At 50.1% G+C, this 25,688-nt stretch overlaps 2 protein-coding genes across 2 annotated transcripts; both read left to right on the top strand.

Moving 5' to 3' along the window:
• The first annotated feature begins 1,649 nt into the window (after nt 1–1,649).
• A4GNT (alpha-1,4-N-acetylglucosaminyltransferase) lies at nt 1,650–4,606 on the top strand. The gene is made up of 3 exons (XM_009914656.1): nt 1,650–1,766; nt 2,564–3,013; nt 3,995–4,606. The coding sequence occupies exons 1-3, from the start codon at nt 1,650–1,652 to the stop codon at nt 4,604–4,606; spliced, it is 1,179 nt and encodes a 392-aa protein (XP_009912958.1).
• A 3,659-nt stretch (nt 4,607–8,265) lies between these two features.
• DZIP1L (DAZ interacting zinc finger protein 1 like) lies at nt 8,266–24,832 on the top strand. The gene is made up of 14 exons (XM_069791801.1): nt 8,266–9,531; nt 10,197–10,730; nt 11,630–11,714; nt 12,628–12,752; nt 13,126–13,287; nt 13,520–13,657; nt 14,748–14,888; nt 15,438–15,468; nt 16,273–16,317; nt 16,781–16,917; nt 18,008–18,200; nt 18,588–18,792; nt 19,593–19,744; nt 20,580–24,832. Exons 1-14 carry the CDS (start codon nt 9,529–9,531, stop codon nt 20,753–20,755), a joined length of 2,127 nt encoding a protein of 708 aa, XP_069647902.1. The 5' UTR covers nt 8,266–9,528; the 3' UTR covers nt 20,756–24,832.
• The last annotated feature ends 856 nt before the right edge of the window (nt 24,833–25,688 follow it).

The following is a 25,688-nucleotide window of genomic DNA, read 5'->3' as shown; positions in this document are numbered from 1 at the left end:
ATTTTAAATTTGAACAACTATTGCAAGCACAGCTTTGCTAGGCTGCTCATAAAGACCTGAGACATCGGATCTTTAGGCTGTCAAAGAAGAAATATTAATCTGGTAATGGGAATGTCCTAATGGCCCCATTTCTAATCAAAGTAAAGCCTGGGTTTTCTGCTTCAAGCAAACATTGCCTAGAGAGTGGCATCAAGATTTAAAAATTGCAAGGAACAGAAGTAGGGAGCTCCAGTCCCTGGACTGCACTGGAGGAGCAGCACGGGAACAGCAGCAGGCATGGTTTAGCTCAGAGCTGGGACTGGGGAGAAGAAAAAAAAAAAGCCTGAAAATCTAGCCAAGCTGAGATGGGTGAGGGAACTGCTAGAGGGCAACTTTTTCTTTCTGTTTTATTTTCAAATGGCTGGAGTAAGTCAGAAGCATGTGTCTGAGAAAGAGGCAGAAGGGGAACGTGGAGGGAAATTTTGTAGTTCAAGTAATGTAGTTTATTTTATTCTGGCTTATGCTGGTGTTTCCTGCGCCGTCTCGTGCTGGGCTCAGCAGTGGATGTTCATGCTGCACCTGAACATTGCTGGGCCTGTGGTGCTCTACAGCACAGGCTGCTTTATCTGCAGGCTTGGGAACAACTTGTTTCCAAACTGCTTGTATTTGCTCTCCATTCCCTGTGTTCTGTTCAAATTCGATATCTGCAGGGAGGTCCTGGGTATGGGGTGCTGCCTGTCACAGCAGGGGCTCCTCTGCAGAGAGCTGTGGCAATAAGAGAAAGTGGGAAAACAATGGGAAAAATAATAATTAAAAAAGCAGCATTCCGTCCTCTGCAGGCTTTCTCCAGCAGATCGTACCCACAGCCACATTGGTGCCTGATGTTGTCACCCACTTCATCCCTGGCATCTTCTCTCATGCAGTCGTGGGAACCTGGGGTGTAATGAGAGACTCTGTGCAGTGGCAACAGAAAACAACAAAATCTGCTATGCAGCATGGAAAGCTGTACTGATGGGAACAGTCATTGCTTTAATATTTAATTTGATGAGATCTAGCTCTGAGAAATGGATCAGGAGCTGCCACAGCTTCAAGCGTGTGCTCAGCGCTTGCAGGGGAATTTCCACGGAGTTTGCTATGCTGCAGACTTATCTATATTCTGGCTGGCTGACATGGTAATGTGTCTCATTAATTATCTGAGCACACAGAGCTGTGTTTCCTCCCATTCCCTTTAATTAATCAAGCTTTAAATACTTCCAGGGGTCACTTGGACATTGGGTTGTCATTGAAAGTGTCTCCCCTCTGTTGGACCCTAGATCATGATCTCTGCAAAGCAAATGTGGGTTGCTCAGATGTAATCAGGTGGCATTTCAGGAGGGAATTTCCTTACGTCATGAGCCTGTCAAACAGTGCAATGCAGATAAGATTCAGTCCTGCCTCTTACCAGCAGGAACTCCCTGATGCTGTACAAGCTTGTGTTGTGGTGAAATTGGGAATGAGGCGCTGGGCCAGGCTGATGTAGGCATGAGATGGGTCTCACCTAAAACCTGTCCCTTCTTTGTCCTTTTAGGTGGGTCCTATTGGCTCCAAACCATTTCTGGGACTGAGATTCAGCCTGCAGCAGAGCCAGTTTTCCTCTGTGCATCTTCTCCTGCCTTCAGAAATCCCTTTGCATGCTCCAGACAGCTTGGGTGTCTTCACCAGGGAGCTGGGCTTTAAGGGAGCCTGGTTGCCACCGTGATGGCAAAAAAACAAGCTGGAAATGTGGATTTGTCAGAACTATAATCCAGGTAGGTCCTAGTTCCTTGCTTGTACAAAACCATCTGCTTTCTATCCTTACATCTGCCTCTCTCTGGTCCTTCTGCAGCCCCCGTCCCTGCAGGACCTGAGTCCCTCGTGGCCTTCAGGGTTGAAGTGTCAGCAGAAGGGCCAGACTGGGAAAAAGGCCTACATGCTAATATTGTAGATATGGCTGACACAACCCAAACTGTAATCATGACCTTGCCCTCACTGGCATTCACAGCCCCCTTGGCCACTTAATTCCACCAGCACATTTTGCTCCTGAGATCCCCTAGACATCTCCTGCTTGGGGACAAGCATGTGTTGGCATGATGCTGCAGTGCTTGGGAACAGTTTGCTACACCAGCCTGCCCCAGGGATGGGCTTGGGCGTCCTTCTCCTGGCATGGGGCGAGGTGATCCTTCTCACCTTGCTCTCCCTGCTTTCTCCCTTGGTCCTTCCCTCTCTGTCAACCCAATGAACTGTGTAGCTGTGCCATGAGACATAGCAGCATGTCCCTTCTCCAAGACCTCTCCTGGTCCCCCCTGCCTGGCTGGGGGTGAGGATGTGGGACCCCAGCACTTCACCCCACAGGGCAGAGCCCTCTGGACCATCAGACCATCTCTCCAGGCTTGTTCTGGGGAAAAGGCATGAGCTTCACCAAACTGCCTTTATACGGTGGGGTGAAGGCATGAGCTTCACCAAAATGCCTTCATGCTATGCTGTCCAAAGCCAAGTCCTACCTTTTCTCAGTCCTGCTAAGTAATAACACTGGCATATATTTTTGCTGTTCCTTGTCTCTCTTTAGCATCCATGTCTGAGGCATGACCCCAAAGGCCTAGGGAAAGCAAGAATGTTGAAGAAAATCCATATATGTCTCTGCTGCTTCTTTGTCGTGGGCATTTTATACGAGATCTCCCTGCTGTCCGGCTGCTTCTTCTCCTATATGCCTATGTCTAAGCACTTCCTGACACCTGAGCAGGTCTTGAACCTCGGCAAAAGCATCATCTTTCTGGAGACAACGGAGCGCCTAGAGCCACCTCCGCTGGTGTCGTGCTCCGTGGAGTCTGCCGCCAGGATTTACCAGGACCGGCCCATCATCCTCCTCATGAAGGGACTTAAGAATGACAGGGTGTTGGACTTGAACTCCAGCTATACAGCCTTCTCACTTTTGTCTTCTATGAAGAATGTCTTCATTTTTCCTCTCCAGATGGAAACTGTCTTCCAGGAGACCCCTCTGCTCCAGTGGTACAACAAGGTGAGCAATATGATAAGGGGAAAATAGGGAAATAGGAAAACAGTTATAAGTAGGGGGAAAAAATGATCTGAAGTAGGCTTAAAATGAATGGAGGAATGCAGGACTGGCTGTGTGAAATTAGTGATTTTTTTTTTATTTTATTTTATTTTATTTTTTGTTCAGAATAGATTCATTTTTGCTATGTTTTGCAGTGTATTCATCTATCTGTTTATTGAACACATGATCAGCATTCCCCCCCCCTATCTGGAGAATCAGATTTTTTGGCAAACAAAACGTTAGTAAAAATAGATTGCATACATGTTTTGATAAAACATCGCTTAATAATCTTTCTCAACAGAAGCTGGTTGAACAAAATGTGCTGCCTGAGTCATCTGAGCACTTGTTAATGCTGCCACACACTGACAGAGCTTGCAGCAGATAAGATGCGGGAGAGATTTCAGTTTTTGTAATAGCAATATGCAAAACCAAGGTGGGGTCTTGTGAGCCCCACCCTGGAAATAAATTCCTGGAAAACTGCTTGCAAGTACCTTTTGTCAAATTTGTTTGGCTCCATCTCTGTGCAGGGCAGGCATATTTCCTCCAAATTCTTCCTTCTCCTGAGAAAAAATTACTCCAAATACCAACAGTGCCAATGAAAACCCTCCAGCCTGTTCCCAAGTGCTGGGAGTGATCAGGGAGTGTGTTAAGTGGGTTGTGTCCCACTGAAATAGCAGGCAATGGTTCGTGGTATCATTGATTTAACATTGTAGGTTCCATCAAAACACCTGTGAAATGTTCCTGTTAATTTATATTAACAAAGCTTTGCTCTGCACTTGCCCCCTTATTTTATTCCAATAAAATTCAATAGATGGAGGAGGAAAAGGTGGTCAGTGACATTTGCAGGCGTGCAGGTGCAGTTTTATGGTGCCATTTGCATCCAATGGATGGATGTAGTCCATTCTCTGCTGGTGGCATCACTGTCTTGCTTTTCAAACTCTGCAGGTGGTCCCCGAGCGGGAGAAGAACTGGGTCCATGTCAGTTCTGATGCCAGCAGACTGGCGCTCATTTGGAAGTATGGGGGCATCTACATGGACACAGATGTCATCTCCATCAGGCCCATCCCTGAGGAAAGCTTCCTAGCAGCACAGAAGTCACAGTTCTCCAGCAATGGGATCTTTGGCTTCCCTGCCCACCACAAATTTATTTGGGACTGCATGGAGAACTTTGTTCTCAAGTACAATGGGAACATCTGGGGGAACCAGGGGCCCTTTTTAATGACAAGGATGCTCAAAGCCATCTGCAATCTCACAGATTTCAAAGGCACCGAGGACCACAGCTGCCAGAACATCTCCTTCCTCAATCCCCAGCGTTTCTACCCCATACCGTACCCAGCCTGGGGCCAGTACTATGAGGTCTGGGAGAAAAACCCCAATTTCAACCACTCCTACGCGCTGCACTTGTGGAACTTCATGAACCACAACCGGAAAGCTGTGGTTGCGGGCAGCAACACACTGGCTGAAAAACTGTACAAAGCCTACTGCCCCACCACGTACAAGGACCTGATCCAAAATGCGGAGCTGAGGGATTTCACACCCTCTGGGAATGCTGCATGACGTGGTGTAAGGAGGAAGGGGGTGATCCTTCCGGCCCTCCCCGTCCTGGGGCCAAAAGACAGTCACCACTGGTGTCAGTAGCTGGCTTTGTAGGAGAAAGACAGACCTTTTCATAACCACCATCCCTACTCCCTTGGGATGCTAAGGAGCATATGCAGAATGGTGGTGGGTATCCATCAGACGTAGCCTCCAGTGACACTAAGGACACCTTTGTCTCAGTTCTGTTTCCGTATAGATGCTCATGAACTAAACCTTCCTGAATTGAATGGACTTACAGGCCTTACTAGTGAGCTTTTCCAAGGGAAAAGTTCCTAAAGAGGTGCATAGCCTCCTGGGAGAAATTTCATCTCTGCAGCTCTTGACACTATTGGCAGCTACCCATGTCAGAAAAGTTGCAAACACGACAGGCTTTGGACTGGGCTGAAGCAAGTGTAATGCAAGTGTATGGCAGAGGATGGATGACAGTAATTGCTAATGAAGAGAAGCCTAAACCACTGTCTTTTCATTAATCTGTGTTTTTCTCACATGAACTTTACACCCTACGTTTTTGAGAGGGACCTTACTGGTGCAAGTGAAAATAAAATGGTTAATAAATGCCCACTCCTCTAAGCTTGCTTTCCCCTGCACCCCCCTGGATAACGAGTCCCATTTTTCAAATGTTTGCCCTCCTGCACTTTTACTTTGGCTCCTTCCAGGAAGGGGCTGCACTGCAGTCAGTTCTGGCTGCAGAGTCACATCTCCCCCTGGAAAGGAGACGCTGAGCCACCAAGAAAGGATAGGGATGGCCCTCCAAGGCTCCCAAATCCCTTTGAAATAAGTGGAGTTCAACTACCCTGGAAATGAGGTGCAGCAGCTCTGGTCACCCTTGTCCATTTGTGTGAAAATCCCCATTTAACCCCAACAGGGCACCCAATGACTTTTTTTTCTGCCAGCGAGCAATGCATCCCCTTGCATTTACTTTTTTCCCCAGGGTAATGCCAATCCACCCAACCCCCTGAAAAGAAGCCCAGCTTGGAAATCTCTTCTGAGTCTGTCCGAACATCTGTTTTTAACTTGGAAGCGGAAAGGCAGGGGCGGATCGGTCACCCATTCATCGAATGTTTGCCATCTGCACAATGCTATCTTCTGTAAACACAGCAGCTAATGAACATGCTGCAATAACCAGCCCAGTTTCTGCAGCTAGAAATCACAGCAGGATTAATCTGGAGAAGAAAGCCCTCTGCACACAGAGTTTACGTGTGCTTCATGCTGCGTTTGGACACGGGGCTCGAGTCTCCTTCCAGCCCCATGTTTCCCCGCCCAGTAACTGCTAAAGTCAGTCGAGCTGCACCAGTATAAGGGCGGGCGGTGCCGAGCCAAGCGCTTCAGGTTGTGAGAGCAGCAACGTGACGTGGGGGAATATTTTGCCGTTCCCTTTCCCAGGGTGAAACTATCATGGCTCAGCCTGGGGCCATGAGTTTCACGCCCTGGTGCCCTCCCAGCTTTGCTCCCTGCTCCATTACAGTGGGGTTTGCCTGCCGACGGTGTCAGGAGGTGCTTTTCCTCCATGAGTTTGACTTTCCTGGGCTGAGGGGATGTAGGGGAGCAGTGTAGAGTCACAGCTCAGGAAGTCCTCCCTGTTTCCCACACAGCTTCAGACAGCCCCCGGCTGCTCCCAGCCACCTCTCACTGCCCACATCCATCGTGCATTGTTCATCGCTCCGCTCCTGTCCCCTCTCTTCAGTTTCTCTCTCTGTCTCTGGCAACAAGTGAGTATTTGCCTTTTTCTGCTCTGTGGCTCAACTTTCCAGGCTTGCCTCTCCGGGAAATGGCTCTGTCCGCGGAAGGGAGGAACGGGGCTGGGGGACAGGCAGAGACTTGTCCCACTCGAGCTCCCTTTGCAGATGAGCTCAGGCACGAAAAATTTCCAAGGCTCTGCTGTGTTAGGTAGCGGCTCCTCTGCAGATGAGGTCCAACCCCTGCTTTGCTCTCCTGCCTGTTGTTTACTGGCAGGACTTTTAGCAAAGCAGGGCTGATGGCAGCAAGCACAGCTGACTTCAACAAAGATCCTGCATGAGGGCTTTCTCCTGCAGCCGCCTGAGCAAGCCACTGCTGCTTGGCATGAATCCCAGGACATCACATTTTGGCTAGACGAGAAGCTGAGAAAGGGAGGGAGGTGATGGCTGCTTTTGGGAAGGGTCCGGAGAAGGTGGGGATGCTGCTTGAGCAGGTCATGAGCAGAGTCTGGGACTCCTGACACCTCTCTGCTTCATGGTAAGGCATCTCCCGAAGTTTGCAGGCTCCTGGGTCGGCAGGGGAGCAGAAGGATGCTGGCACCTGGAGCACCCTTAGACTTTGCAGGGAGTGAAGAAGCCTTGAGGAGTTCAGGAAGGTGAGGAGGGCCTCAGGGTGGCAGTGGTGAAGGGTGGAGGAGAAGGAAATGAAGACAGGTTTCCCTGCCAAAGGCTGAGGATTGCAGAGGAAAGGACTGTGCAACAGCCTGACCCAGCAACTGTGAGCTGGGACAGCTAACACACCGTCTGCCAGCCTGGAAAATGAAAGTCTGATCATGCTTTCTGAAACCTGGCTCTACCAGCACTTTGGCAGAGCTGGTTTTTGCACAGTGGAGTGGAAACAGTGCTGGTGACCACCTTCAGCTCTGTGCTCTGCTGGGTGGTGCTAGCTGCTACCTCTGCGATGGATTTGCACCCCTCGAGGCCGATGTCCTCATCACCCAGTGGGCAAAATCTCAGTCCTAGTGAAGGAATACCACCATTTCCCTTGTAGATGATAAAGATGGCTTTTGCCAGCAGCTCCCATTGCATCAGCTGATGTTGCATTACATTGCAGCATGGAAGTCAAAATACTTTCACTGCTTTACACCAGCTGAGGACCCCTCCTAGGCAAATGCAAGTAAGAACTGAAGAGAAGAAATAAATCTTCAGAGCTGGGTTCCCTGGTTGCCTAATGTGGTGGTTTTACTGTACCAACATCCCGCTGAAGCCATGGTTGCACTGTCTGAGACCTTATCTATAGCTTTTGTAAGAAATGGAGGGGAAAACCCAGCAGACTCCAGTACCCACAAGCATGCCTGAAGCAGGCGATGGGGCAATCGCAGCCATGCTGCTAAACAGCAGGTCAGCATTGATGGCCAGGTGAAACACGGCTGGCTTTGTTGCCTGAAGACCTTGTTAATATTAACGACATTGTGCAACACAGCCTACCCCTGGGGTATGCAGTAGATCATTAGAGGATTTTTAATTAGTGGTCCCTGCAAAGCCCTCGTCTTTAGCAGTGGTTAATTCATGCAACAAAACTTTGCCTGTGGGGACTATGAACCATTACCCTACAGGTCTATGTAACACGCAGCTGTGAGTCAGGGCTATATTTACACCTGTATATACACATATGTACATATATGTATGTATGCATGTATCTATATATGTAAACTTCACTTTGTCTGATGCAATGAATTGGGTTGTTTGACATTGCAGTGCTGCTAACAGTATATGTATCACAGCATTAACAATAATGATCTTTGCTGGCCATACAAGCCTGGAAGGGAAGGGGCTTGCTGATCTGGTGTTTTTACATAGGCACCAAAAAAAATTAAAAAAATGAGCAACCTAGAAGAAAACTACGGTTAACAACGTCACACTGATCCACAGCCGTTCCCAGAGACTTTCATGCCTTGTCTGCACCAGTGTGTGACCTCTTCCTAGGTTAGCTGCAGCCCTGAATCAAGGCTTTCCCGTCTCCTGCCATATGGAGGCGGTGGAGTGAGAGAGAGAAGGGTGAGAAAGAAGAAAGGGTCAGGTAAAACTGGTGTAGAGCTAAAAAGTGCTTAAAAGAGCCATTCAGGTCAACCCAGACTGGTTCAGAGCAGTTGTTGACCTCTAGTATTTACATGCAACAGGGAGAGGCCCAGGTGGGAGTTGGGACTACAGGCAAAAAGGTATTTAGGTGCCTGACAAGCTGACTAAGCAGGCTAGAGAAAGGCAGAGATAGACATGTGAAGGGGCTTATACAGGGCAGGAGGAGACTCTCTGACTCTGAGAGCAAGAGAGGGCTTTGGAGTTTGCAATAGATTTGAATGCTGCTGAGCTGGATGGAGAGCAAACCAGCCTTGCAAGGACACAAGAAGCACCATGCAGATGAAGCAACTCTGGCAGTGAAGGTAACAGAGACCCTGGGCTAGGTGTGGAAGAACAGTCCCAGTGGATGGAAAATGCTAACCAGCTTGCAGACGTCACTGGCTGCAGTATCAGCATTGACTGGCTCCACCCTGTGCAACCTCATATAACTCCTGGGAAACCCTGTGATTGCTGTAGCATAAAAAAAAAGATAAGAACAGGATCATGTTATCCCAGGACATGTGCAGGCACCACGAAAAGTGTCTCTGCTAGGCTCTCAGTTGGAAAACCCTGCATACAGGGCTGGCTCAGCCTGGCAGCCCCTTGCCCTCGCTCTGCCCTGCTCATGCCACCATCACCCGGTGTGCTTGGTGGGACTGAGCCTTGGAGAAATGCAAGTGGGGCCTTGGAGCCTCCCACTTGCAAACAACATTTTGGGGATGGAAATTAGGGCAAAAAAGCTGATTTTGGCACTCTTTCTGCTGCAAAGAGGCAGTGATAACCATTGCCCCCTCTTCCTCTGAGTTAGCAGAGGAGAACCTAGGAAAGCTTGGCTTTCTTGCACCATGCATGTAGTTAATCAGTGTCTCCCTGGGTTTCCTGACCCTGTTTGGCCTCGTGTGGTGAGCACAGAAGTAGCTGCAGGCAGTGGGCAGGAGGCACAGGCGTGTGCAGGGCAGCGGGCTGGCTGGGCCTCCTGTTACCACTGTACACAGCACACCCAGCAACACGCCAACACCGCTCTGGCTGCTCTGCTCCGCGTCCTGGGGTGCTCAGCCTGTGTGGGGAGTCGCATCTGCATCCAAAACTATGGTAAGTGGCCTTTCAGCAAAGAGCATTTTTAAAAAGTGAAGTATCTTAGAAGTGGCAGGTGGGTATAGCAAAAGGAAAATTGTAATGTGGGGCAGCAGCAAATCCCTAGCTAGAGACTAAGAACAATATAGGTCTTTCACAGATTTAAAACTATGTATTTTAACTATCTTTGTTTAATTATTGTTTAGGACACAGTTAGGAAAATGAGCAAACACTGCTTCTGGAAGTGATCTAGGTTTAGGTCAGAGCAGGGCACCACGGAAGGCAGCAGACTGTTGTGGTATTAAAGTGTGTCCAGTGTTTAGTGTGTACTGTTTTCAAAACAGGCTAATTCTGTTTCCCTAAAACAGGTACACTCAGGAGGGATTTGTAAGTTCATTCAAAATGAGTTATTGTAGAGAGTTCCAATGCGATACTTTTAGAAATCTCCCTTACCAGGAGCAGATGGTGAACAAACTGGCAGAATTTTTTTTGCAGGATTTGGCAAAGCAGTAGATAGCAGTTCTGGATGGGGAAGGAAAAGGAAGGGGTCTTTTTGTTTGCTTCCACATAAGAAGCTCTGACCCACTCCCTGATGCCTGCAGTGTGTGCAGGCTGGTGGGGGCTGCAGTGGAGTCAGAGGATGGCTGCAGGATGAGCCCTAACACATTCCTTTTGCCTTCCAGCACTTTTCTGCAGACTTTTACCACACACTGCACCAGCCAATGCCCAGGGCTCCGGGGATGCCAGGGGCATCCCCAGGACTCACCATCCCAGTGGACGTCCCCCCCTTCCACTTCCAGCCCCGCCGGGTCAGCGTGGACTGGCGTCACTTAAGTGCCATCGATGTGGACCGGGTGGCCCGGGAGGTGGACGTGGCTGCGCTCCAGGAGCACATCGCCGGTGTCACCTTCTGCAACCTGGATGGGGAGCAGTGCCCCCACTGCAGGCAGCCGGCAGACCCCGTCCTGCTGAAGGTGCTTAGGATGGCCCAGCTGAGCATCGAGTACCTGCTGCACTGCCAGGAGTGCCTGGGGACCAGCCTGGCCATGCACGCCCAGTGCCTGCAAGTTGCCCATGCCAAGCTGGCTTGCACTCAGCAGCAGGCTGCAGAACAGGCGACCCAGCTCCGGGGGGCAAAGGAGGAAAGCAGGAGGTGGAAGAAGCTGATTGCCATGCAGCAGCTCCTCCTGCAAGCTGGCCCCAACACCTACTGCAAGGTGCGTGGTGGAAAGGTGTAAGGGGTGTAAAGCGCATCCCCGTGCAGGATGCTCTTTGCTGCATCCTGCCTTTGTAGCCCGTCGTTATACCTTGGGCCCAGAAAATATGCTGGCCAGCCCTGCTGCTTTCCCTGGCACTGGTTTGTCACCTTCATGGATATGGCAAAGTCCTTGCCAGCCCAGAGGGAAGCTCCTTTTTTTGGGGAGGTGCCAACTGCAGGTAGTCAGAGCTGCACGGAATGTGGGAGAGGGTGCTGTAGAGGGCTGTCAGAGGAGATCTCATGAGATTCCTGTGTCCAGGGGGATATCTCGTGCCAGGGAGACTTTAAGCATCCTCCAGACCAGTGAAAGATTTCTGGATGCTCCTGGATCTGGTGGTGATTTCCGCCCCCCCCCCCCGAGGTTTTTCCCACCCTTTCAGCAGGAAGCCTGCTGGCTGTGCCTTTTTCCCTGCTTCTTCCCCATTGCCAAATCAACCCTCTGGCATACTCCTGGAGAATGAAAGCCACCCAGACCAGATGATTTGGGTTCATACAGCTCAGTCATCACTGCAAGCGCAGCTCTCCTTTCCTCCACAGCCAGACCAGGACCTCACTGATGCTTTCGCCACCTTACTGCACTGCTTTGTTGGGGAAAGCAGAATTTTTTTTCCCCAAGCGGCATCCCTGCACCATCTTGGCTTCTGCCTTCTCCTTACCTCTAAAGGGGTTTTCCTTTGGCTTCAGACAGAAGAAACTCCTAATACCCTCCATCTACATACCTCCAACACAACACCTACATCTCTTGAGGTCTCCCCTTTTGCTCTGAAGCAGCAAAACTTTGTCTGCCTTGCAGGGGACATGGGGAGTGCCCCTTTCTGGAGATCCCAGTCCCTCTGCTGACTTTTCCTCCCTCTCCAGTGCCACCTCTGCGATAAAGCCTTCATGAAGGACACCTTCTTGCAAGCCCATGTGCAGCGCCGGCACGCGGAGGCCACTGAGGCGGGTGAGCACTGGGATAGTTTCTTCCTTTGCTTTCCTAGACAGGTTTTTCTCCCATTGGATGTAGATGCTGGAAACCAGAATGACCATAGGAGGTTAAAACCAACTTCTTGTAACTTCTTTCTTCTTCTGCATTTCTGTGAATATTGACTGAATGCTTTCTGCTTGCTGCCTTTCCCTCAAGCACAGGTAGGACATGCAGTCGAATACAAGACCGCATATGCATTTACAGCTTGTCTCTGTGCCTCAGTTCCCCTAAGAATCTTCTCCATCCAAAGATTCCATGGGACCTTGGGGATGGAGCTACACTGGGGAGTTTGGGAGGGTGTTTTGCTAGAGTGGGAGAGGGGTTCACCTTTTCCATGCCTCTTTTTTGGCAAGGAATTGATGCTCCTTTGCAAAATGCTTTGAAAGCTGCAGGTGTAACATGCTGTGTCAGAGCTGTGGAGCCTCGTTACAGCTTCACCTACACTGTGCACTTGAATCTGGCAGGTAAAAAAGCTGCTTTTGTTGTTTGCCAGCGGGTGGAAACCCCAGCCCGGGGCTGATGCAATGCAACAGTTTGAGCTTTGCTCCAGAGACACCTTGCCTGGTGCAGCCTGAAATGTCCAAGCAGGGCACTTTGGCTCCTGGAGAGAGCAAGCCCAGTGCAAAGCCACTCTGCTCCACAAGCCACTAATCTCTCCAAGTTTACAAAAATAAAAAATAAAAGAATAAAAAAAAAATCAGGGGCCACATGGCCACCTTTGTCATGGTTTTTCCTGCAGCTCAGCTACCTGCTTCTCCGCCCTGAAACCCTACAGAGTTTTTGCTCGATGCTTTAGTAGGATTCTCCACCCCGCCCAAATTAAAATCCTGGTAGGAGCTGGCAGATCGCTCCCTTGCTCACAGTGCCTCTGTTTCCCTGAGCTTTGCAGAGAGGCAGAAGATGAAGCAGGTGGAGCAAATGGAGGCAGAGGTGGAGGAGCTGAAGGCGAAACTGCAGGAGACACAGCAGCAGCTGAAAGCGGAGAGGGAAGCGGAGAAGCTGCACAGGGAGCAGGTACAGGAGGAGGGCACTGCTGCCCTTTTGGAAAAAATGGGGGAGGAGAAGTGATGAAACACAGGGTGTTTTTAAAGCACAGGTGAAAAAGGCACTGAAAAATATTTTATGGTGGGTCTTGTGTTTATTTCTTTGGAAACTTTGCCCCAGAAAATTCCCATGGGAAATGTCATGTGGAAATAAGGACTGTGTAAGTGTGCCTGCCCAGGCGGGTGTGCTGCCTTGACATCCCCATGGTGCGCAGGCAGGCTCTGAGCAGCAATGGGTGTAATGAGAGTGTTGGTGCTCATCCCACTGGTGCCAGGGCAGAAGCCTTCGTTCTTCTGCTCTGCAGCCAAGACATCTCCTGCCCCGAATTTTCCATTCCCTTTAGGAAATGGAGAGAGCTCGCCAGCGAGAAGAGGAGGGTAGGAGAGATTTGGAAAGGTGGAAAGAGGAGGAGAGGATGAAGCTGCATGAAAAGATAGATGGCCTGAGGCAGCTCTTCCTTGCAGCGTTCAAGGATGTGTCCAGCAGGACCATTGCCATGGAGGGGGTGAGCAAGCACCCAGCATGCTCCTCAAAGCAGGCGAGGGGACATCCAAGCCTGCTGCTTCACCTGGTCCAGGTGGCGTCACAGGTTCACAGCCCAAAGAGGCCTTATTTCTTTGCTCCTGGGGCATGCAAACTTTTTGGGGTTGGCAGAAGTGGCTGGCCAAGGTTGGGCTCCCCAGGAGGAAAGCGGAGCCTCCTGTGGGACACACAGCTCCTTCCTCTCCCCACTGCAGATACTGCAGGAGCTTCAGGCCAGAAAGGCGATGATGTCCAACCTGGGCACCCTGCGGGACGATGACACCAAGGAGGCACAGTGGCAGGCACCAAGCCGGGCAGAGCTGTGGGGTGAGCGGGAGAGGATGGCAGTGCAGGTGAGCATTGTGGTAGCCATGTCCTTACTCCTACTGTGCATCCCAAGAGGTGCATTTGGATGGACATGGACCCAGATCCATGCATCTCTGTGTGCATCTGCTTTGTGGATGTCTGATCTCAGCTCAGGTTCAGGTAGCAATGGGCTCCTGCTGGTATAGAGCACTGACAGTCTGAGTCCAGAAGTGGGACCTGGAGGGTGCAGAGGGCATGTCACAGTCCCAGGTCAGCCCTGCTTGCTGCAGGGAAACCCATCTTCACCGGAGCACTGCATAAGGTCACCATATGGAAAAACACTTAACTAAACAAAAGTTATTTACCTGTGCATCAGCCTCCTTCTCAACATCTAAAAACATCTGAAGAAGGCTTTACCATGCATGGTACCTCTGAGCATGGAGTGAGTTGGGAACGGCACTGCCGTTACAGTGCCATCTGTCCTTTGGGACCCAAAGGGAAGCTGAATTTCTCTGAGCACAGATGCAATCAGGTGCCCATGCCCACAAGAAGCCCCCAACCTGCAAACTGAGGAGGGCAATGCCTGTGTGTTTAATATGGCAGAGGGCAGAGCAGAGGCAGGTGCTGAAGGACCTGTGGAGGGAGAACTGGGCACAGGAGGTCCAGGTAGGTGCCAGATGTCCTTGGCAGCTCCCAGGCACCTTGCTCAGAAAAGGCCTTGTTTCCTTTATGGTTCAAAGCCCAGAGATGTTAGGTCTCTTCAGAAGAACCAGGGATGACCTCTCTGTCCAGCAAGTGGTAGGTGGAAGGAGCAGGGCTACACTTTAAATGAGCTGTGGCTGGATTTCAAAGCCCAGGGCAACAGAGTATAGCTATTATATTATCAAGGGGAAAAAATAAAGGAAATGCAGTGACCAAAGCTGTGTCCTACCACAGCCTATGAGAAGACATGAGCTTGCCGCCAGCATACTTTGATGCTGGCCGTACATCTTCTGCAAGGCCAGATCTGCCCTTTGGAGGATGTGTCAATGATGAATAAAAATCCAGAGAGCTGCCCTTGCTGGTGAAGGGAAGAGGTGGCACAAAACCCATTTTTACCATGTTCAAGTCGTCTTGTTCCTTTTTTTCCCCTTTCAGTTGAAGAAAGACAACAAGACACTCCGTACCACCCCATCCCAGGACCAGGGGGCAGTTATGGACCGTGCCCCTCAGCAGATGGATGCCCTCAGCACCCGTCTTGGGGAGCAGCCCAAGGTCACAAACTGCCAGGAGAAGGCGGCAAGTGAAATAAAAAAGAAAAGAGGCCTCGGTTCATCAAGAGGGTTTAAGCAGATGTTTAACTCTAAGCAGCCTTAAAATTTGTGCTGAGTTAAGACTAAGCCTAATTTCAAGCCCATTCTATAATGCTTTGCTACATTCAGCTCTTTATTTGCACTCATTAAACAAGAAGCATTACATGAATATTGTTGGCATGAACCATGCCCACTGGGGTGTAGATCACCAGAGCAACACTTTGCATTACAATTTGGAGCATCTTTTACTTGTTGCCTAGATCCATGAATAGCATGTGGGGTATAACAGGATGTCATCCGATGTGCTAGTGATCATGTTATGGAAAGGAAAGCCCCTAAGCTGACCCCTTACAGGTATGGTCTGCATAAGGGAAATAGCTCTTGCAGAGTGTATGTGCCCACTTTAGGCTCTTGCTATTTTCTGCTCCTTTTTTGAATGCATTTAATAATAACACTCTGCAGAGAGAGGAAAATTTACCCAAAATTACAGACAAAGAAATGATCTTTGAATGATGCCCAGTCTATTTCTTTACAGATCAAGCTGCTCTCTACAAGCAAACCTGAAGGTAGTGATTGCATTTTTAAAGTGAATCAGTTTGGGTCTAGATAAATTTTTCATAGCTAAAAGCCCTTCAGACCACAATGTCTTCTCCGTGTCCCTCTACAAAAGTGTGCCATGGAGTCCTCTCCAGGGAGCTGGCTATATGTCCTCTCACACGAGGCCGTGGAGTGGACACCTTGCAGTCCCTTACTATCTGCTGCAACAGCTCTGGTAGCTGGCACAAAACTAACTTGTCTCTTGGGTGGGTTTTGCATTGTAGCCATACCCCAAAGGAATGAGATTTCAATCAGCAAATGGATGAACTTGCGTCCTCCAAAATGATGCCAGTGGTTATTTGCATAAAAATAAGGAGCTAAGGCACACTGTGGTTTCTTCTTTACAGTCTGGGTTTTCTATAATCAGGTGCCAGGGAAAGAAAGTGGGGGTTTCTCAGCTCCCTAATGCCTGCAGCACAGCCGCAGACCCAGCCAGGTGCTGCTGTTCAGAAAACAAAAAAGGCCATAAAGCAGGGATGGCTATTAGCAAATACCCAAGGGGTACATTGTTGACCCCAGCCCTGAGGGGCAGCAGATGTTTTCCCACTGACACCCTCCAGCTGGTGGCCTTGGCGGGCAAGCGCCCCGGGGTTTCCCTTGGGGATGTTCTCCAAGGGCTGGTGCCAGAGCTGGGCCAGCCTTGGATCCCCAGAGGGACCGGTGTGTCCATTTCCATACTTTCCATATAGGGAAACCCGGTGGTGATCAGCACTTGCTTTTGCACTGGGGCCTCATCTCCTCTTTGACCCTCACAGGCTCTTTCTTCCCTGCAGTGACCCGGGAGGTGACCAAAGTGGTGGCTGATGAAGAGTCATCAGGTAGGTACCGGTGTTGGGAGCATCCCTGTCCCGAGAGCACCAGGATGAAGCTGGCGTTTGGCTTGGGGTGTTGTGTGGTGAGGACGAGGGGGTGCTGGGCAAAGCTGGCAGTTGATGAGGTGGTAGGCTGGGGGCAGAGGGGCTGAGCTCGCTGGCCCCACTCGGCTGTGCAGAGCGTGACAGCACCATGACCAGCCCTGCTGCCAACCCTTCACCCAGGAAAGCTGTCCCAGGCAGCTGCTGGTCTGTGGGTGGGATTTTGGAGTAGTTGTGGGCAGGAGATAATCAAATCAGAGGAAGTTGCCCCTTCATAGAGGGATGTAGTCTGCTGAGAGCAACCAGTTGCTTGCTCTGGGACTGGTGGGACCCATGTCCTCAAAGAGGAGAAGGGTCCCACCAGCCCCCTCCCCAGGACACAGCCCATGCATCGCTGCACTGGTACCAGCACACACCTTTACTCCAGACAGGGAGGAGGCTGCCCTGGGCGGGAAGCAGAGGCTGCTGGAAGCCCTGCGGAGAAACCCAAACCTCCTGAAGCAGTTTCGCCCCATCCTGGAGGAAGTGCTGGAGAAAAAGCTGGAGAGCATGGGGGTCAAGAGGGTAAGTCTGTCCTTTCAGTGCCAGGATTTGCAATGCCAGTGCTGAGTGTGTGCAGGGACAAAAAGACTGCTCTGAACTGATTCTTTTTTGGGAGGGAGCAACCAAAACACTAACAGGCAGTGAAAAAAAAATAAAAAAAATCCCCATCTGGAGCAATCACACTCAGAGGTAAATGGGAAGGTGGAGGCAGAATCACACAGCACAGGGAATAAACTGCCATGCTCCCATCTCTGAGGGTTGTTAGTATCTCTCCAGCAAATCTTTCTCACAAGCAGCCTTTCATATGCTAAATTACCCAGGGCTCCCTTTCTTCTAGGGAAGGAGGGTGTTTGAGGGCACAGCAGCCCCTGTCACGGGGATTTCAAGGGGACTTTCACTGTCCGAGTCCTTTTCATGACAAGCATGTTAAACAGTACCTCCTCCAAGTCTTCCCGAGCTCCCGGCAATGCAACACCACCACCTAGCACCTTGCAGAGCTGGTGCAAGGGCAGTGAGCAGGCAGGCAGCCGGCATTTCTGAGCAAGGCAGCATTTCCATTTTGGGTCCTGAAAGCACAAAGAGAAAAGGAGCACTCCTGGATTCAGTTCACATAGGCTGGAGCCCTGGCATGTCCCCCCTTTTCCCGGCATGTTATTCGGGAACACTGAGGTGGTGTCAAAAGCAGTAGAGGTGCCCAAAGCTGGACCCACAGGTGTACACCCCCCTTCACCCTTCCCTTCTCATAATATTACATTGCTACAAGCCCAGGATATTCATGGTCACAAAACCTCCTCGAGCTGTAAATACCTCCCAAGAGAAAATGCTGCGCTTACCCTGTAGCCTAGAAAATGCCCCAAACAGCTGAGATTTACTCTTCAGCAGTCATTTACCAAAGCAGATGAGGGCTTTGCAAATGTGGGCTGTTTGCATGGGATACATTGTGCTGGGGAAACGATGGATGTCAGGGCTGGTGTCAGCTTCCTTGGGGTTTGGACAGGGCTTGGAGCTTGCAGGATGCTCTTGAGATATGGGTAATGCTGTCGAGGGCTTGTTTCACCAGCTGGTGCTGCGGGAGGACAATATCAGGCTCCTCAGCTGCCCTCTACTTTAGGTTGTGAAGGGAATCTCCACTCAGACCTACAAAAGCCTCGAGGCTCTGGTCAGGCTTCAGCAGCAACAGAAGGCTGAGAAATTTCCTGGTCTCCTCCACCTGAGGGACGAGTTGGTCCGAGCAGTGATGGGGAAAGTCAGGCGATGCAAGAAGCTCAGCAGTGCTTTGCCTCGACAGCTCTCTGTCATCCCAGGTGAAGTGACCCCCTGTCCTCTCTAGATACCAACTGCAGGGACCTGTGGCCACCCACTTGCGGCCACGGGATGCTGTCCCCTCTCCCAGTGGGGCAACAAGACAGAGAAGGGCAGGAAAGGGCATTTAGAGTGTTGCACGTATCTGCAACTGCTCTCTGCATATTGACCTCACATGGGTTGGCCTGACATATTCAGGAAAAAAAAATCAGCTGTCCCCAAAAGCCCCAGCAGAGTGAAATACAAGTTTGGCAGTGCTTGCAAATCCCCTTTTCCCCTTTTTTCTACATAATCCCATGTCAGATGGGCTGTGTGGCATCCCCGAGGGCAGCCCATGGGACCACCAGGAGTGGGTGGTGATTCTCCTTGCTCTCAATATTGCCTTCCAGCTCAAAGCCGGAAGACCCCCAGGTCCCTTTGTGGGTCACAGCCCATGGCGATACCAGCTACAGCAGAGCCTGAAGCCTTGGTGATCCCCCAGCCTGCTCCTTGGAGCAGAGCGTGCTCCACCCACAGCACCCCGAGGACTCTCTGGGGCACCCTGCGGACCTCCAAAGCCGGCAGCCCCCACCAAGGACTTGTCCCATGGCGGAGGTGAGTCCCATCGCCTCTTTTCGGTCTCCAGGCAGGTGGGCAGTGCCCAAGACCCTCAGGCACAACGTGGCCCCAAGTATACTGAGTGCTGCCCAAACACCAGCACCTTTGGAAATTGCCGAGTGGTGGATATTGTGGCACCCAGAGGGGTTTGTTTAGAAAAGGAGTTTCCCGGGGTCTCCCTGCCCATATGGGCTAACTCAAACAACTCAGCAAAGTCAGACCTGAGGGCCTGTGCCCGCCATGTGGTGCTGGAGACAAATATGGGGCATTTCCCACTGGTGTTTGGCTCCCTCTTCCCCTCCCAGCACCTTTGCAAAGGGATGAAGGAGTTCTTTTGGGGGTTTGGAGCAAAAGTAGTAAAGATGTAAAACAAAAGCTTGGAGAAACTGTGCAGACCATGAAGAGAAGAAGCAAGGCAGAGGGGGTATGAAATGGCAGCAGAGAGGAAGAGGAGCTCACCTGTGACCAAGAGCAGGTGAGGAAAAGGAGTTACTTCTTTGCTCCGGGAGCAAGAGGAAGCCAGATCTAGGTTTTAAACTTGAGCAAAGCAATACCGAACACAGGCAAGGTATGGGTGTGAGTATTTGTTGGAGATGCTCGCAGCAAGGTGTTTGCAGTTGGTGGGTGTGATGGATCTGTCCCTGTCCATGGGGAATGCAGGGCTTCTCCATGGGCTGCCCTGCTCAGGGCTGGATCATGGCTCAGAGCATCACAGGGTTTCCTTGCATCTGCTTCGGGAGTGGGGAAGGGGGAGGCCACAGCAAACCCCATGCCTGACCCGTTTCTCTGTGCACCAGCTCAGAAGTGATGCTGGGGGGGAAGCAGCCCACCCTGTCCCCCGTGAGACTCAGCCCTAAGCAAGAGCCAGCGCTCCCTGCAACGGTGCTGGGGGATGAGACTGACTCCGACAGGTCAGACCAGGACTTGCTGGAGGAAACAGCTGGTTCAGGTACCGCCTGTGCGTGTAGCAACCGCTGTGGGTCAGCAAGGTGGTGGGGACAGTCCTGGTTAGCACCATCAGTGCCTCTGTGTCACCTTCTTCCTGGCGCTGGAGTGTGACAAGTCTTAACCCACCATCCCCCACATCCAGCCAGGCAATGGGGCACTGGTGGCTTTATCCATCGGCAACTTGTGTGCCCAACCCTGCCAGGGTATTTTCCTAGGGAGCAATAGATCCTGTAGCTCTTTCTTTGCGTGGGGGGAAACGAGACTGTCTAGAGGATGCAGGGAGCCCCACAGGACCCAAAGGGCTGTCAAACACAAGGAGTAAAGCTTGTTTTGACTGTTGGCTACATGCTGTAAAACCCAATGTGAACTACGTGTCGGGATGATGTGGGGACTGCCCCATGGCCCCTCAGAGAGTTGGGGGGCAGTGGGAGGCACCTCTCACCTATGCATTAACTGCAGACAGCAGCAGGTACTCCTTGCATGTGGCTGTGGTGTGTCCCAGTCCGAAAAAGAGCTGTCGGTGCTGTGTCACACATGGCTAGCCCGGGCTGCGTGTGCGGGTGGAGGTTTGGTCCAGCATCCTTGCATGCACTGGAGCGTTACCCACCCAGTGCTTGCTCAGGGCAGGGGGACAGAAACCCCCATGGTTTATCTTATGCACAAATCATTTGCTTCCTGAAACAGCTCTGTTGGAATGGGTCCAGACAGTGCTAGTGAGTTTAAGCTATTTAGAAACCAACTCACACTGGGGTGGCTGGTGGTCCCCTCCCTTCTTACCCAGCTGTGCCATCACTGTGCCTTGGGGCTCCCTGTTTAACCTGCTCTGCCCCGCACAGGGACAGCCACATCCACGATAGTGAGGTTCTTGGAGAGATGCCTGGATGCGGTGGCACAGAGCCCACCTGGCAGGGTGAAACTCTTCCCAGCTGTGAGCTTGGCATCACCCAAAACCAGCCAGCCCACCAAGAAGCTCCAGGTATCTTGTGCAAATAGCCACAGGGATATTTTCTGACATGATTTCCATTTAAAAAAACACCATGTCATACCCTCTTCTCAGCTCCTACCTATCAGCACTGCCTCAGGACACAGTCTGTGCACAGGGAGGTCAAACTTACAGCAACAGAGACTTGGCCCCTTCATCCAGTTGCAGATATCTGTCCTTCCCCTGATGTTTGTCCATTCATCCTCTTTGGGGAAAAAAAAACATCAGTATTCGTGCAATTGGGAGCAAAACAGTAAGCACCAGAGAATCAAATTGAGAAAAGGTCTCTGGAACAAATCCAGAGATAATTGGAGTGATGCAATGGCAAAATTATTAAATTACTAAAATGGGACTTAAACATAACCTCAATTTATGGGGGAGAGCTGATGTAATTAAAGCGGTGGCAGTGTCAGAATCAAATTGCTTTTTTAGAAAAAAAAATTTAAAAGATTTTACCTAAGGAAGGCCTGGTACAAATAGTGGGAAGATTTTTTTTTTTTTTTCTTATTGCAATGACAATGAAATTCTAGGCCATCTGGCGTCATCTGGCAAAGGAAAAAAAAAAAAGCGAAAAAAAAAATTTAAGCATGAGGTTTATGGGACAACTTGCAAGCCATGGAAATAGAGGAAGGATCTCCTGTGTGGTGTCCTGATGCAACCATGTTTGGGCCCTCTTTGCTCTAATTTTTGCATCAGCCTGATGGGGAAGAAATCCCTGTTGATTTGTAGCAGGGGAGCACAAAGTGCAAATGTGGGTTGTGGGTCCAGCCATGCTGCTCCCCTTCACCCTCTCTGTGCTCGTCTCCAGTTTGCAGGCGACAGCAGTGACATGGAGACCTTCTCCCTGGAGGACCTGGCTGAGCCACCACTGATGCTCAGGGGACCACCTCAGTCCCCAGGGCCCCGGGGAGCTGGGCTGCAAGGGGACAGACCCATGGTGGTGACAGGGAAGTGATAGTCCTCTGCCAGCAGCCACTGGATGGTGCCACAAGACCAGAAATGGGCAGCAGCCGGTCTGCAGCCTCCCCAGGGCTGCTCCTGGGCTCTGGGGACCCCCCTTTTTGGGAAGACCCCAATACTGGGGCTCTCCCAGACAGCACAGGGGTGTTGGGTCCTCCCGGGCCAGCCGCTGGGGTTTGCACCAAGGAGGAGAAATGCTGCGGGGTCTGAAAAGGAGTGATTGCTGATCTCCCTTCATCATGCACATGAGCAATAACACAGTGTCAGAAGGTCCCATCAGCTTTTGGATGCCCAGCAGCTCTCCCTGGGCTTTGCATCCCACAGGCTGGGGCCAGCTCTCTACACCGGCCACAGCCTGGCACTTGTGTGTGGCTTTTTCATTCTTTAAGCAATCCAGAAAACAATCAGGGAGGGGAGAAAGCAGCTTTCCTTCTTGTTGTGTCTCTCTTTGCCAGTGCTCCCAAGGATGATTGAAAATGTCTTGTTTTCTGCTCTAGGAGAAACCTGGCTTGAATCCACTCGGGCAGAGTAACAAGCCACAGTTGCTCTCTCCTTCCTCCTTTTCTTCTTGAAGTGGTGGAACCTCCAACCCAAAGGATGATTTTTTTTTTTTTTTTCACTGTAAACATGACCACATAAGCCTGCCTCCACTGGTAATGCTCATCTGTGTAAATTAAGTTAATTTTCCTAATTCTCTCTGTATTTTGTACATTTGTGGCAGTGCATTTATGATCTTGATCCCTTAAAAGTATGAAATTTTGGAAAATACAACAGGAAAAACTGACACTTCTCAGTTTCTCTTCTCCAACGCACTCCACTGCTGGTTCAGACTTCTACCATTCCATATTTTTAACATTTGCATGTGAGTTTTAATGCTAGGGAGCAGACAGGCCAACCAGGGCTGACCAGAACAGGGTGAATTAATTTAATTTCACTGAACAGCAAAAGTGCTTTCCAGATAACTGTTCACAAACATGCAGAACCCCTCCCTGTATTTTGCAAATCACCATGTCCCCTGGTATGCGCACGTTCATCTGTGTGCTTATACCCACCCCTATGGCGTGGCTCTGTAGCTGCCTACCTTGAAAAGGATTTTTTCCATTTTAATCATTCAAGTTTAAGAACTGTACCTGGCTTGTGTTACTCATTGCTTACAGTGCTATGGCCAGATGTGTTACTTCGTGCTTAATTTTTACAGCTCTTGTTCTTTTTGGTGAGTGTCAATCATAACAAACACTGCTTTTAACAAATTAAATAAACGAGGGGTGTTTTCACCCCTTTCAGAGGACTAGTATTCATAACTGGGAAAAAGAAATGAGCTTTTTACATCTAAAAAATTACAGGTGGAGGTTGCAAGGAGCATTTGCTCCTGGGAGAGGGGTGAGAGGAAACCCCTGCCCATGCAGCAGCCCTGGGCTGGGCTCTGGTGCTGGCACAGTCAAAAACCAGTGGGGAAATAACTTTCTGCCCCAAAGAGCGAACAGGTAGGAAAAGGACAGAAAGCAGAAACTGTTTCGCCTTGACTACGTGACAAGCTCAGTGCCAAGGCAGGCGCCCTGCCCAGTACTAAGATCTAAATCACACCCATTCCACCGGCTGCTGACCAGACCCTGCCAGCCCCAGGTCTGGCTGCTCTTGCTGCTCCTGCACGTATTCACCTGCCAACAGGTGCAGGAATCACTCTTACATTTGTTTTACTAGCAATTTTCATGCCTGAGGTGCTTTTGAGCCATTGCAGTGAGCTTCATGCACTCAACACCAAGTCCAGATGATGCCAGAAATGTGGGGGAAAAAACTTCCCCTAAGTTTGGGAAACTCCAAAAATAGCTGACAGCCTTGTGCTAAGAGAAGGGTGACACTCATACAGTGACAAATACATAAATACAGATACGGACAAAGCAGGTTTATTTCGGACTGGACATTTTGAGCATGTTCCACGGAAAGTTGATCTCTGCATGCTGCAAGCTGCAGTGAGCCACATGGCAGAGGATGCACAGTGGGCATGGAAAAGCCATGAAGCTTCACCCTGGATTATCACAGGTGATGGGCTCTGGCTGGAGAGAAGAGAAGAGAGGAGAGGAGAGAAAGGAGAGAGAAGAGAGAAGAGAAGAGAAGAGAAGAGAAGAGAAGAGAAGAGAAGAGAAGAGAAGAGAAGAGAAGAGAAGAGAAGGGAAGAGAGAAGAGAAGCAACTCCAACAATATCAGCTCCATCAGTGTGTCTTGTCCAGAAAAGATATTTAGTAATTTATTTCTCCCTGTTGTTTATGGACTCCTTCCCCAAATAAAGCAACTGCTTGTGTACCACTTTTTAGAGTACTATCCTTTTCTTGATGACACCAAATTGGGCCACATCATTGCTGGGTACTTGGCATGAGTCTTGTGCCCACTGTCGTGCTGCATGATGCCGAACAAGCGGAGAGCAGCAGGGAAGGTCCCCAAGCAGGCAGATCACTGCAGCCAGGGGAATGCAAAACAAAGCAAAACAAAACAAAGCCAGCAGAAAGCACACAATGGAAAAGAAAGTCAGAAGTGCAAATGGGGACTTTTGCTCACAGCCAAGGTTAAATAAGCAGACAGGTGTCCTGATATTTCCTTCGTGCAAAGATTTCTTTGTGACTGCATTAAGGGAACAAATTCAGCTTCTCCCAGAGGACAACAACAATGGAACAAGAGCTGCCTCCAAAATTCATTTCCCTCACCCTGTGAAGATGCGATGCTGCAACGCCACGAGATGATGCAACTTTGGTTAGCAGCAAAAGCTGTGGGAAGGCTGCTGCAGGCAGGTGGCCCATGCAAACCACAGGCATCCTGCCCTCATGCTGCCAGCACTTCTCAGAGCCTGACACTGCATTCCCTCCTTCTCAAACCTTTGCACCTGCTCCTCGGGTCAAATCCTGCCCACCGGCACGCTGTGGCTGTGCACTGCCAGCCTGCTGCTTGCTAGTGGGTGGTGGAGCAGGCTCGGTCCATGGGCTGGAGCACACATGCCTGTCTGTGCTGCTTAACACCCAGAGGCTTCTCCTAAAAAGCTAAAAAAAAAAAAACCCAACCAAAGCCCTGAAGTTTTGTTAAATGATGGAAGATGCAACCCTAGCATCATGACATGATTTGGAGAGCAGGGCCTGTCCAGTACCCGTGCTTCTTCCTGGGCATGGTTCTACCTTTCCTCCAGTGTAAGCATCCCAATCCTCACCCCTCTGTCCTGACCTGCGTCCCCCAGCCGGGCATGTAACCCCATTCCTCCCATACCCAAACTGCTCCCCTTAAATTCTCACAGGTTTTTATTTTCTTCCTCCTAATTTTTCAGCCTTGTCTTCAGTTCAGCACAGCATGGAGAGTTTTCCATGGTCTTCACCAATTGCTGACACCTCATTTCTCCAACCAGACGTGACTTCTTTGGTTTCATCCTCTCTGGAGTCTCTGGGAACAGTAAACCAACATCCGAGCCAGCAATATAAAGAACTAGCCAATTTAATGAAAGAGAAACCATGCAAATTAGGGTTTCTCTCTGAAAAAAGGGACATTTGTACCGCCATGACAAATTGAAGGGTTGGTTTTAAAAACACTATCCCAGCTGATGGCTGCACAACCAGCTTCCAACTTGCAGGTACTGTAACAGAGCCATACCATTTAGGACATCCCTGGGGCATAGGCATGACCCCCTTCCCATGGGGACAAAGCAGCACAGCTACACTGAAATCATTGGTCAGGCCCTTGCTGAGTTGAATGCTGTTGGAGTCTCGTGCGCTTCAAAATAATATGTTTTGTTTTTCTCAATGACATTTGTTGTCTTTGTGGGGCTCCAGTTATTGGTAATACTTTTCTAAAGCATGAATATGCGTGGGACAATTAGTATATACTCAAACCACAGCACTAACAATCTCTGAATGCAGCGCATCTCTCCCAAATAATACCAAGCTGAAAAAAAAAAGGAAAAGAAAAATCCTATCAAATTTATTCAGCTGGAATATCTCACCCAGAGAGCTATTCTCCCATAATATTT

The sequence above is a fragment of the Haliaeetus albicilla genome, chromosome 9 (genome assembly GCF_947461875.1).
Source record: "Haliaeetus albicilla chromosome 9, bHalAlb1.1, whole genome shotgun sequence".
NCBI lineage: Eukaryota > Metazoa > Chordata > Aves > Accipitriformes > Accipitridae > Haliaeetus > Haliaeetus albicilla.
Note: the sequence above shows the minus strand (reverse complement) of the source record. Positions and strands in the feature narration are given on the sequence as shown.

What these genes read in the sequence shown, in the direction of transcription:
- DZIP1L (XM_069791801.1), top strand. An exon ending in GCCCCAACACCTACTGCAAG is followed by an intron (nt 10,731 to 11,629) that starts GTGCGTGGTGGA and finishes CTCCCTCTCCAG; the next exon opens with TGCCACCTCTGCGATAAAGC. An exon ending in GGAGGAAACAGCTGGTTCAG is followed by an intron (nt 19,745 to 20,579) that starts GTACCGCCTGTG and finishes TGCCCCGCACAG; the next exon opens with GGACAGCCACATCCACGATA.
- A4GNT (XM_009914656.1), top strand. Translation starts at nt 1,650, where the DNA reads ATGCTCCAGACAGCTTGGGTGTCTTCACCAGGGAGCTGGGCTTTAAGG. An exon ending in TTGTCAGAACTATAATCCAG is followed by an intron (nt 1,767 to 2,563) that starts GTAGGTCCTAGT and finishes GTCTCTCTTTAG; the next exon opens with CATCCATGTCTGAGGCATGA. An exon ending in TGCTCCAGTGGTACAACAAG is followed by an intron (nt 3,014 to 3,994) that starts GTGAGCAATATG and finishes CAAACTCTGCAG; the next exon opens with GTGGTCCCCGAGCGGGAGAA.